Source organism: Cygnus atratus, chromosome 2 (assembly GCF_013377495.2).
Source record: "Cygnus atratus isolate AKBS03 ecotype Queensland, Australia chromosome 2, CAtr_DNAZoo_HiC_assembly, whole genome shotgun sequence".
NCBI lineage: Eukaryota > Metazoa > Chordata > Aves > Anseriformes > Anatidae > Cygnus > Cygnus atratus.
Window position 1 is genome coordinate 137,200,925 of NC_066363.1, and position 12,467 is coordinate 137,213,391.

A 12,467-nucleotide genomic window follows, 5' to 3' on the forward strand; every position below is an offset into this window, starting at 1 on the left:
CATAAAACTGCTGTTTCTCTTGGCTTCATGGTGAAGATGTGGTGGAAAAAGTAAGTTCCTCAGTGAATTTAGGTTGTTGCTATATATAGACCTAGTTCTGTGTAAAAACATAGGAGACTTGGGAAACCTGATAAAAAAATGTGAAGGCACAAAGCCAGTTACAATCATTGTGATTTTGGGTTTTGTCGAGGAGAACCTATAATGTATTTTATGGAGTATTTAGAGCTGACATTTTAGTAAAGCCAATTGCAGATCTTGAATGCACAGAGCCAGGCTAGCTCCACTCACTGCCAAATTCGAACACCTCAGTTGCTGGGCCTTCTCCACAGTCATCTTGCACTAATGTACTGTAATGCCTACCCTTACACAGAGTTGTAGAAAGTGGTTCAAGATCACACTAATATCTCCAAAGTCAATATCTGAGCGAACTGTATCCATTTAGTGGTATCGGCTGACCCTTCCAGCTGAATGGCTGGAAGCAGCCATTTGTAACTGAAATCCATGTTTACCCAAGATTTTCTACTTACTTGAAAAGCAATTGTAGGTTAATGGTGCCTTTGGCTGGCCAGCCCTGAAGCAATCCCAAACGGTCCCTGGCATTGCCTCCTGGTCCTTTGGAAGGACCACAAGTGAGGGCTACCATCGCCTGTGCAGTTTCTGAAACAGGCTACAGCTGTAACACACCAGGGCTGGAGAATAGGAGTTTGCTGGCTTCTGGCCATGGGATTTGCTTTCCCAATAGGCGAGCAGCTGCTTTGGCTCCACATGGAGGTGTAGGAACAGCGGTGGGTCTTTCCACAAGTCCTGAGATAACCCGTGTCAGCACGGTGACAGACCAGTGGGTGAGGCACAGCCACCATCCTAGTCTACCCGTTTGTAGTCTGAAAGATATTCCTTGGCATTGCTTCCTTTCCAACACTGGTAAAGGGAATGTTAGCAGTTTCAATGTTAATGAAATATACAGCAAAGTACAAAAGTACCCTCTGTTTGTTAGATGATGCTGTAAGATGTGGAGTGTTCTTATATCAGGTGTATTAAACATAAGATACAGAGCTTGCTTGCAAATGCATATTGCAAAGACTATCATGTTTTCTGTCCTGTGATAAAGCTTATTCGATGCACAAGGAAGATATTTAGAGACACATTCCTGACTTAAAGTCACTGGTACCTATATGGAGGGAGGTAAAGCCTGACAAAAATCAGACCATGCAATTCTAGAAGTTATTAATTGCACAGGTTGGTTTAATTTAAATGCATTTAAAAAAAAAAAAAAACGTTTTTTTTAGTTCTTTTGTAAGAACATCAGAGTAGGTCTACCCTTTTATTTATTCACATATAGGAAGGAGTTAGTTGAATGTAGGCAGCAGCTGCTTTGATTGGCCTAGTAAACTTTTTTCCATGTGTAAAAGGCAGTGTAGAAAATACACCGAGAAGTTCTTGGAAGAGGAAAGTAGTAGGGAGAGGCATTGTGAAAAGAAGCATAAAAGAAGAGCCAGAACAGAGTTTATTTGTCTAGTTCATGTAATTCCCCAAGCTACAGACTCCTGCTTTGGGGATAAATAGAGCCAGGGTCTTCATTCCTCCCCATGTGAGCAGGAAGAAGCTATGCACCACACAGAGCCTTCAGCAGCATCCCTGAGCTCAGCTGCAACCAGACTACATTTGTGTTTTTGTTGTTGTTGTTGTTGTTGTTTTTCATATACAGATGAGAAGGAGAGGATTTTCCTTCTGCCTTCTGTATTTGACTTTTTCTTGTGTCAGAGATATAATGGACATCCAAGTGAAAACCAGGCTGCAGTGCAAGGTGATTGGCTGTGTTTAATAAAAATAAGTCCTTGATCTTTTATTTTTATTTTACTTGCTCCTAGCAGATGCTGTAGAAATCACAGAAATTTGACTTCTTCCAGTTTCTTCTGCAGTCCTTTGGAGAAGGAATAGAGCAGACCCCTTCACGCAGCTTTTCTGTTCTTCACAGCAGGAGGCCCACATCTCACTGGATCATCTAAGAAATATTGCATTATCAGCTCCTAATCACGATTCTCAAGTAAATAATTAATCTGAGAAGTAACTGAACATGCTGCAAAATTTTGGCCTGTGCAGTGGTTGGAAATAAAGGCAGATCTTATTGGTGATCTCTAGAAGATGTGACATTTTACATATGCACATGAATCTAGGTGGTGACTCCCAAATGAATGTTGAATTCTTTAAAGGAGGAACAAGCAGTATTAGTTATAATTAAGTAAATGGATCTGTAGTGTGTTAAGGCCCAGTGTTTGGGATTTGGAGTTCAGAATGGATACTTTTGTTTGACTGCCGATGGTTTATTTCCCTGTCAGGAGTGCCCATGGCTGCCCTGGGAAAGGATTCCCAGCTGGGGAGAGCCCAGGCTGCTCGTTTTGCTGGGCTGAGATCAAGAAGTGTCCTCTGTGTTGGGCATAGGTCAAATCTGGGAAATGAAGGATGCTGGTGAAGGAGAGTGGGCAGCTCTTCCACCTGCAGAGAAGTTTTCTACAGCAATAGAAGTTCCTGGGAGAAAACAGAGGCAGTGAGCCTTTATCCAGTCACCTGCCAAGAGCCCACGTTCTCATCGCAAACTCCAAATTTCTTTTTGTATGCTCTGGAAGTGTTGGTGACGTGGACAGAGAAATTGAGTGTACCCTCAGCAAGTTTGTCCATGACACCAAGCTGTGTGGTGCAGTTGACATGCCGGAGGGAAGGGCTGCCATCCAGAGGGACCTGGGCAGGCCTGAGAGGTGGGCCTGTGTGAGCCTCTTGAGGTTCAACAAGGCCGAGTGTGAGGTCCTGCATCTGGGCCGGGGCAATCCCAAGCACAAATACAGGCTGGGCAGAGAATGGGTTGAGAGCAGCCCTGAGGAGAAGGACCTGGGGGTGGTGGCGGATGAGAAGCTCAACATGAGCCAGCGATGTGTGCTTGCAGCCCAGAAAGCCAACCATGTCCTGGGCTGCACCAAAAGCAGCGTGGCCAGCAGGGCGAGGGAGGTGATTGTCCTCCTCTGCTCTGCTCTTGTGAGACCCCACCTGGAGCCTGCGTTCAGCTCTGGGGCCCCCAGCACAAGGACATGAGCCTGTTGGAGAGAGTCCTGAGGAGGCCATGAAGATGACCAAGGGGCTGGAGCGCCTCTCCTATGCAGACAGGCTGAGGGAGCTGGGGTTGTTCAGCCTGGAGAAGAGAAGGCTCCAGGGAGACCTTACAGCGGCCTTCCAGTGCCTAAAGGGGGCCTACAGGAAAGCTGGGGAGGGACTCTTTGTCAAGGAGTGTTGGGATAGGACAAGGGGGAATGGCTTTAAACTGAAAGAGGGGAGATTTAGATTACATATAAGAAATAGATTCTTCACTGTAAGGGTGATGAGGCACTGGCACAGTTTGCCCACAGAATGCCCCATCCCTGGAGGTGCTCAAGGCCAGGCTGGATGGGGCTTTGGGCAACCTGGTGTGGTGGGAGATGTCCTTGCCCATGGCAGGGGGTGGAACTGGGTGGGCTTTAAGGTCCCTTCCAACCCAAACCATTATGTGGTTCTGTGCTTCTATGATTCTATGCATGCACTGATCAGCTAGGACCATGTTACAGACAATAACTTTGTTCCAGGAATTTCTGACAGCATTTGTTGTTGTCGTTTGTTTTTCACAGCACTGACATATTAATCGCATTAGGGAGTGTAATAAAAACCTCAGCTGAATTGACCCAGTCTTCCTGTCTTTTCAAATCTCTCCTACCATAATGCACTGAAAAATAAAATAATTTGAAACAATAAACTTTCATCTCCTTCCCACACCTTCATTCAAAATTAGAGTAGGCCTGCAGGTCCTAATTATTATGATAAGCAATAATTAATTTAGATACCTATGAGTCACCATTAAAACTTAGAGATCTCTAGCACAGTAAGTCTGTGTATGTGCATGTAAATGCCATACAGAAAATCCAGTCCTAGCGGCACTGAAGTTGTGTAAGCAAGAGAAAAACTTTTAAACTCAAATGATCATACTGGACCTGTGTTTTGTGTACTTGCTGTATAAGGCAAGCCCTTATACAGATTGCATATACTATTGGCCATACCTGTGAATAGCCAGATACGATCTCAGCTAAGTTTCCAATTTGCTTCTAGCCTCCCTGGTTTTTTTTACTTAGACAAACATTTCGTTAACTTCAATGGGAGCACAGTCCAACCTTAGCATCAGGCCCTGGGATTTAAAACTGCAACTCTATAATTAAACATACATTAAAACATCCACTAACAGTTTTGGTGGTGGTGGTTGTTTTGTTAGTTTTTATGATTATTTTTTTTAACGTTTTGTTGTTGTTGCTTTTGTTTGTTTGTTTGCTTTGTTTCTAAGTAGTTGCACAAAGAATACTGATTAGAAATCTGAAATGCCATTGATTTGAACACTGTTTGGGGAATGATGGGTGGAAAAAAAATTGCAGTGCAAGCTTCACAGTGTGTACTTCCTGGCTTGCACAGTACATGCCTATAAAGAGAAATTGCTGTGGAATGCCTTTCCTGCAAAATAGCTCCATTTTCATGCATTGTAGAGCTTCATCATCTTCTCTTCCTGGGCTGTATTACTTTACATCCATATGAAACATTTTCAGTATGTAATTTCAGCAGGATCTCCACAACCGATTTCCTTTTTATTTGTCAAGACACTACTTTTTTAATCATCTCTGTTAATGAAATATTCCTACAAGATGATGTAAAATAAATTAACCTGATATCAACTCATATTCTTGTATGTGAATGGCTGAGTTCAAGGCTGCATTCTTTGTATGACATAAATATCTATAAATGGATATAAGAATGTGGTTTGATTACATGCCACTTAAAATAGCAAAGATGTTACAACCGGACCTGGCGGAAATTTTCTGCATGAATCATCTTTTTTCCCCAAAGAAGGAGTGACATTTATGGAAAGAATTCATTTCCTTCTGAAGTTTGGGAAGGAAAGAGAATCATGACAAATAATCACTTAGGTATTTCCAGATTTGAGACTTAAATGGTTTTTATTCCTTCATTTTTTCTCCCCATCTTTCTTCTCCTTTGCAAGTGGCAGAGTAGGTCTCTGGGCTATGAGATTCTGAGGTCTTATTCCCCTCTCACCAACTTTTCAAACAGTGAGGATATAGAAGGGATAGTTCAAAGGTAAGACTCCTCAGATATTATCTATTCTAATGAGTTCAGGAGAAAACTTACAAATTCATTTTCAAAATTCTTTTATATATATATATTGGTTTGTGGTGTTTTCTTTTCGGATGTTATGTTTCTTTGAAATTGTCCACTATCTGTTTTTTTTTTTTTTTCCTTTATTCAGCTCAACCTTTTGACAGTATTTTGAAATACCAAAACACAGCCTAGCATTAAATTATGCTATGGTGAAATTATAAATATAATACAACAGATTAAACACAGGTGGACTTAGAGTTGCAGCAAATCTCTGCATTTTAAGCTGGATTTCAGTCATATTTAGAGCTGTGATTTGAGTTGCTACATGATAGGCTAAACTTTTCCCTGTTTGTCATCTCGTGCTGCCTGTTTGCAGTCTGTAATTACCAGCTGCATCTCTGCCTGCCTCTCCCAGCCGCGTGGAGTCTGAGCATATTGCTGATTCTTCAGAGCTGGAGCAGTCACAAACTTCAGGCTATTCCTATTACCTTTGCCCAATATCCAGTTCATCATCTATGATGACCAGTTGAAATACCGGGTCCCAAAATACAGCCTCTCCTCTTCTTTCCCTCCCTTCTCTCCCTGAGGGTCCCTCTCTGATCAAGCAGCCCTCTGCACTGTTCTGGAGCTGAATGTCTCTACCCCCAGCTTGGACCAAGCCCATGCTGGCACAAAATAATTCAAGGCTGTTTTTTCTGGCGGTCTGGACCCTTTGCACACAGCACAGAGTATTTCCATTGCAACTTATTGATTTCTGGTAAAGTGTGGCCTCCGTTTATAACCCTTTGCTGTTTAACAGCCCACATTAAAGGCTGTGTAAATTCCTTCAGAAATACCAGTGGATCAAAGGAAAAGCCAGAGTGTTGATTTATCCTATGGAAGACAGGGAAGGGACACAAGCTGCCTTCCCATCCTCTGCAGAGGAACCGGGCACAACCTCTCTGTCCCTAAAAGGCTGGTCCCACCACCACCAGCAGAGGCAGAGCCTTCAGCTGCTCTGAGATGTGGGTGCCTTGTAAAGAAATACTGGAGCAGAAGAAATTCATGAAGGGGGATTGTTCCTAAAGGCCTCAGCCAGACCATACCCAAGTGAGGATGTGATGTGCCCATGCTGACCCTTCCAGGCATCAGCAAGCCCCAAACCTGCCTCCAAATCCAAGATCCACATCTAAAAACACACCATAGAGCCTACAGAGAAGTCTGTTGCCTTTGCCTATATTCCAATGTGTTTCCGTCGTTTGAGTTCCTGGACTTGTGACAGTTTTCTGCTGAGGTTGGCCTTATGGCTGGTCCAAGACAGGGCCTGAGGGGCTCAGTCATCCCTCGGAGCTTTGGTTTCAACTGGATGCAGCAGAAGCACAACCTGAAGGTCTTATGGACAAAGACAATGCTTAAGGCTTTAGTCTTCACTCTGCTCTAGCCAAGACCCGGGAGGAGATGGGAGAAACCTCTCTCTCCCCATCATGACCACCAGTGGTCAGAAACAGGAGGGCTGGAAAAGGAGACCCGTAGAGCAAGGGTACGTCCACTATCCAAAAAAGTACTGCTACCCATAGAGGCCATTCTGTCCAACAGAGAGGAGCAAATGTGGTGTTTGGAGATGAAACCACATGTTCTGAACTAGATTTCAAATACGGACTGAAGACCAGGCTAACCAGTACCTTATTTTGAGATAAGACAACATTTTTCTTGTTGCATGGGACTGCACACATGCACATCACTGTGGTTTATCAGTCTTTAAGTTGGTCCAAGAAGTAGGGAGGTGAGGCCAGGATGGAGAAATAAGAGTCAGAGATGCCAGTACAGCCAGAAGAATGGTCCATGAGCAAACCTAGCTGTTGCTGCAGTCTTTTCATATGCTGTCTTCTGGCAAATCAGTCAAAACCAGAAGATGGTGGGCAGCCTTGCAGAGCTAGCCAATTCCAGCATCTTCTGATTTGTAGCTGTGACCACAATGTAGTAGCTCACACATCACTTCTGTGGAGGGAGCATCACCTGGGCCTCCGTGTGGTAGTGGAGGGAGCATGTTTCCTGCAGGCAGTCTGCAAAGGGAAAGCCAAAAGGGCACACTCTGTCACGATACCCTCAAGAGCACGGTGAAGACAATGTGTTGGGTTTGGCCTCTGGGACACTGCAGGGGCATTCTTACTGTGCAGCCACAGCAAAGACGGGTCAGGGTGGGGATGTGGCTTTGGGGTAGGGTGGTGAGAACTTGAGCTGTTGGGTGGGACACAGCATGGGTTGGAGGGAAGCCGTACAAGCAAGGAATCAGAGCAGTGTTTCTTTTTAGGACTGTCACAAGTGCTGCGGAGGGTGAGCTCTTTTGAAAAGTGCCTTCCACTAAAGTGCTGACGAAGTATTTCAGAAGCAAGCTAAGCAAAAACAAACTAACTAACACTGGGAAATAGGAGATCCTTATGGACTGCCCACATTCTTATTTCACCCAGCACTTTAGCACCCAGATATCTGATATTTTCTCAGTATGGATGGTCCATTGGAGGTGGAGGGAGACATAGGTGGAGAGCTCAGCCTGGTGGCCAGGAATCCCCTGTTCACCTCTGCTCCATTCTCTCCTGTGTGGCCACGGGCAACTGGTTGACCTGAATTCCTGTCTGCCTTAATGGGGGACACCTCCCAGTTGAGTTATCAGGCTCAAGTCATGTAGAACTTGTAGAAATGCAAAGTATCTTTATTTCATGTTTATAGGATGGCAGGAACCTTCACTGTTACGTGATTAGTATGGATGGCTCCATGTCTGTGGGGTGCCTGAAAGGTGAATCCGTTGTTGACCAGCAGCAGCACTTATAGGAGATTTGCATCTTGAGAAGAGTTGAGCTTTAAGTGAATCATAGTTTACCCTTGTTACCCTTGGTATAACACAGAGTTGTGTGCTGCTACTTAAATATCTTTAAGTAAAAGTTTTGGTGCAGTAGATTCAGCTTAAAACGTAGCGAGTTGCTGTGAGGGTATGGCATGAAAGGGAAAGTCAGGGGCTTTCCCACCAGCCCAGTGCTGTCTATCGGAGGCAGCTCAGGAGAGGAAAACCTCTTGCTCTAGCACAGCCAGGTAAAGAAAGAGGTCTCCTTATATCACACTTTTTCCTGGGCTTTTCTGGAGCCCTCTCAGCCTTTGCCACTAGCCTCGTGCTGACATCCTGAGGGATGCGGAGGAGGGGAGCCTGCTCTCCTGAGCATCCCCAACACTGGCTGGGGAGAGCAGTGGGCTCTTCCCCTGGGTTTCACTGGGAACTGCAGCATTGCAGCGCCCAGCTTCCAGGTTTGAGACCTAGGGCACAGTTTGGGTTGCAAAGGGGATTTGGGGCAATGAGCCAGGCTGTCAAGGTCCTGGTTGGCTCCCTGGCATGCCTTGTGCTGTGAGATGTTTCTGTTCTTCACACAAAGGCCCTTATTAGCAATGGAGAAATCAGTCTTCATTCATAGGTGGGAATAGACACCTGGAAGAGGCCAGGAGTCTGCAAAACACTTCTGAGCATCTTCAAGGTAAAAAATACTGAGGCGGTGAGTGTTACCTGCTGGTAACAGAGCAGAGAGGGAACACAAAACCAAGCAGATGGGACAAGTGCACTGTAGTCAGCTGAAAGTGTGTGAGGAAATAGCTGCATTATTATTAAAAGACAGATGCACTGGGGAGTCCAAAGCCTAAAAGTCCCTTCATTGTCAAGCTAAAGGCTCCAAAGAGCTGTGGCTAAAATATGAGATATCAGCCCAACAGTTCTGTTTATACAGACTTCTCCAAACAGATCTCCTGTCAGAGCTTTTGCTCCTGCAAAATCTTTCTTTTCTCTTGTGTTTTGATTTCTTTCATCTTAAAGGACATTCTGCCATTTCCCAATCTGTAAATAAAACTCGCTCTGATAAAGGTCGCCAGCTCAGTCTCCGGGAAGAACTGCCCTGCAGTGAAAGGCAAAGCCAATTCGGGACTTGCCAGCGCTGCCCTTTGAAGCCTCTGCTGCCAAGGTCTAATGAACATTGTCCAGCTCCTGGCACCTGCTAAACCTGCAGGAACAGCAGATCTTCCCTGTGCAATTATCCTGTGCAGCAAAATCAGGATTTCTGGAGCTTTATAACGGGTCAGGAGAGTGCCATGGTGGGCAGAGTAGAATTGCACCAGGAAAACATCCCTAGTGGATTTGGTGGTGCATGTTTTGCTTGCCATGCATGCTGCGTGTGTGTATGCTGGAGTGCAGCGATCCCCTGCCAAAAGCCAGCTCCTTTGGCAACTCCTGCCTGAATTACACGGGAAAATATTTGGCAAATCACACGCTGACATGTTTATCTTGTTAGCTGTCAGGATGAGTAAGTGTGCAAGCTGAATGCTATCATTCAGCTCGAATGGAGAAATAGCTACTGCTCATGAAATCTGACACAATAAACATATTTTCAAGCATGGCTTTTGTCAGATGCATATTTATCCTTTGTTCAGCCCCTGTCATAAGTGACCCTAAATGGACCTGTGCTCACTGGCGGCCCCAAGACCCAGCTTAGGGCTCGCTTGGTGACACTGTGCAATCCCGGGACAACAAAGTGACCCTGTTGCTTGCTTATAAATGACGGATTGAGTTAGCTCCTGCCCCGGCAGATATACATTTACATGTCTTCTAGCATCTAATTACACAGAAGCATCCCACAGAAAGCTCATATTTGGGCTTTTAATGCTAATCCAATAAAAAAAGCAATGCAGCCATTTCAAGATAATTATGGCATCAGCAACCCCCTGCCTGCTTGCAGGCAGGCATTCATGGGAACCCCTCGTGGGTGTTCAAGCAGTGTGAGAAAATAGCGAGCGCATTGAATCCCATTTCTGTGGCACAACCATTTCAGTGTGTTAGAGTACCTCAGAGCTAAGAAATCTCTGAAACATCAACATTTGGTTTCCTGCTTGATCAGAGCTGGCCTTGCCTGAGGCAGGGTGTGATACCATACTGCTCCGTTGTTTTCCAGAATTAAGAATAGCAAAGCTTGTCCGATCGGCTCCCTCGCCAGCAATATCAAAGTGCCTCATTCACATTAAAAGCTTCAAGCTTTGGCCCATTTCCCTTCTGATATTGACATAAAGGGGAGCGGGAGGAGGAAACAGAGGATTGAAGGTTTCCTCATCTCTGGCCACTTGTCCTTGCTCTGCAGGGCGAGTTTTTAAAGGGATGGCTTGGAAAGTTCAGTGCAGTGCGTGCATGAGAATGAATGTGTTGCTCAAAAACCTGGGCCAGCCTTTTAGGGCTGCCAACATTAAGCAAGCAAGGATGGGTCTAAATCAGAGGTCTGCGCAGTAGGATAAGACCAGGAAATCAGCACAAGCTCTGGGAAGGCAGCATGGAGTCACACAGCTCAGAAAGAAAAATGTGGCATGCCGATGTGAACTGGCAATGCGGCGAAAGATGAACATTAGCAGTGCTGTGCTCTACATCAGCAGTGGCAAAGACATGCAAAAGACAACTTTATTTTAACTTTTTTTTTTTTTCAGCTCCAACCACATCTGGTGTTCTGAGAACCTGAAGGGTGAGAGACCAGCACCTGGAGTCAGGAGAGGCCTGAGATGTCAGAGGATGGTATGGAAACCACAGCTCCTCCTGGCCTACGCCAGCAGGGCCCCCCTCCTCTGTTATCCCACTGCACACCCCCTGGGTCCCCACCTGGTCCTCTGCAGAGGAATAACTCTTCCTGAATGAGCAGCTGCTCCATATTTTCTTTTATCTGCAGAGGTCAACGTGTGGCCTGCACCACGCAACACTGCACACCACATCTCCTGCGGCTTCCCTTGTGAGACATTCCTCAGCCCAGGGACAGCATCCACATGAAGCAGAGCATTACTGAAAGCTCTGAGGAGCTTTTTTATGTTTGCCCACCTCAGTAAATCAAAGACAGCACCGTTCCTCACATGGATGTCATTTAAATTAAGGTAAAGTCATGCATGAGGTTTCTGCAGTAGATGACACCGTAGTTGCTTTGCATCCCCTTCAATCTTTCTCAGCAAAAGTCTGCAAATTTACCCAGTTCAGCTTATGAACTGCAGGACTGAGCAGCACCTACACCTTCACGTCGCTCAAACTCTCTTTTCTCTCTCTGGACATGAATGCTAGCCCCTTGTGTGCTACTGAATGAGTTGCAGGCAGGAGACTATGGCCTGGTGAGTTATGCCGGTAGTCCTGACGTCTGACAGCTAGCATGGGCTTCAAGGGAAAGAGCAGGTTGTGCTGGGACAGGAGGGCAGATCCAATGGGAGAATCTACTTTTTAAGCTGAAGAGACACGGGTTAACGTGTCTGCCTGAGCCCAGGTCGCTCCTCAGTCCACATAAAAGATTTTACCTGGAGTAAAGCAGAAAGCAGTAAAGCCAATTATTTCACAAAGGACTTCTATGACTAATGTGTTCACTCTCCTCTTCCAGTGGAATGACCTATATTTGCTTTTGATATAAAATTTTTCATAGGGAGCAATCTCACCTTCAGGTGTTTTTACTTGCACTTGTCACATGCATTTCACTGGCAAAAAAAGTCTTTCTTTTAAAGTACGCCTTCTGTCTATCTTTCTTTCTGTCCTCATTACTCATTCACAAAGCTTAGAAAATCTTTCTAGACCCACAGTCAGCTCACTGTCATTTGAAGAATGAGCATTTTCCCAACCAAAATAACCTCTACATTTTCATTTGTAATTTAAGCTAGGAAAAAAAAAAAAAAAAAGAAAAAAGCATTAAGCCATCCCTCAGCCTTCATCGCATCCAGGAAGTATTGCACCTGTGTTTCGCGCCCTCCATAGATGCATGGTGAAGAATTAATCCCAGAGGCGGGCAGGCATTTCTATTTCTAGTTTATGAATATTCACAGCTGAAGGACTACATAATTAAAAAACAATGTCAGTACAGCGAGGGGAAGGAGGTGATGTTCTGCTGGTGGGACGAGACCCCTGCTCTGCCCCAGTCCTTTTAATGATATTGAGTTTCTCTTTTCAGCTGTATCTACCCAGTAGGTAGGGGCACATATGATCCCTGGATGGCTTCCTTGCCCAGCTCAGGTTTCCACGTGGCTATGAAAAGAAGTCCCAGATCATGGTCCCTTCCTGCCTGATTCCTTTTGAGGAGAAACCCACAGTCACAAAAGGTTTCTGGAAGGATAGACAGCTTCTACAGGGCAGCCAGCCAGGTGTGCTGTCCCAGAGCTGTCCCTCTTCTCAGCAGGTGAGCACTTAGAATCATAGAATCATAGAGTCATCCAGGTTGGAAAAGACCTCTAAGATAATCTAGTCCAACCATCTAGTCCATCTAGCCTTCTTGGCC

The 12,467-nt window shown here is 45.2% G+C and overlaps 1 protein-coding gene across 3 annotated transcripts in view; it reads left to right on the forward strand.

Annotated features, from left to right (window-relative positions):
* The window catches only part of CPQ (carboxypeptidase Q), a 192,050-nt gene that overhangs the window by 173,751 nt on the left and 5,832 nt on the right, over window positions 1–12,467 (forward strand). For all 3 annotated transcript variants that reach the window (XM_035546181.2, XM_035546180.2, XM_050708853.1), the window contains exons 9-10: window positions 10,660–10,744; window positions 10,896–11,094. In XM_035546181.2, the coding sequence (XP_035402074.1) occupies window positions 10,660–10,744; window positions 10,896–11,009 (199 nt within the window). In that variant the 3' untranslated portion in view covers window positions 11,010–11,094. The remainder of the gene's footprint in view (window positions 1–10,659; window positions 10,745–10,895; window positions 11,095–12,467) is intronic.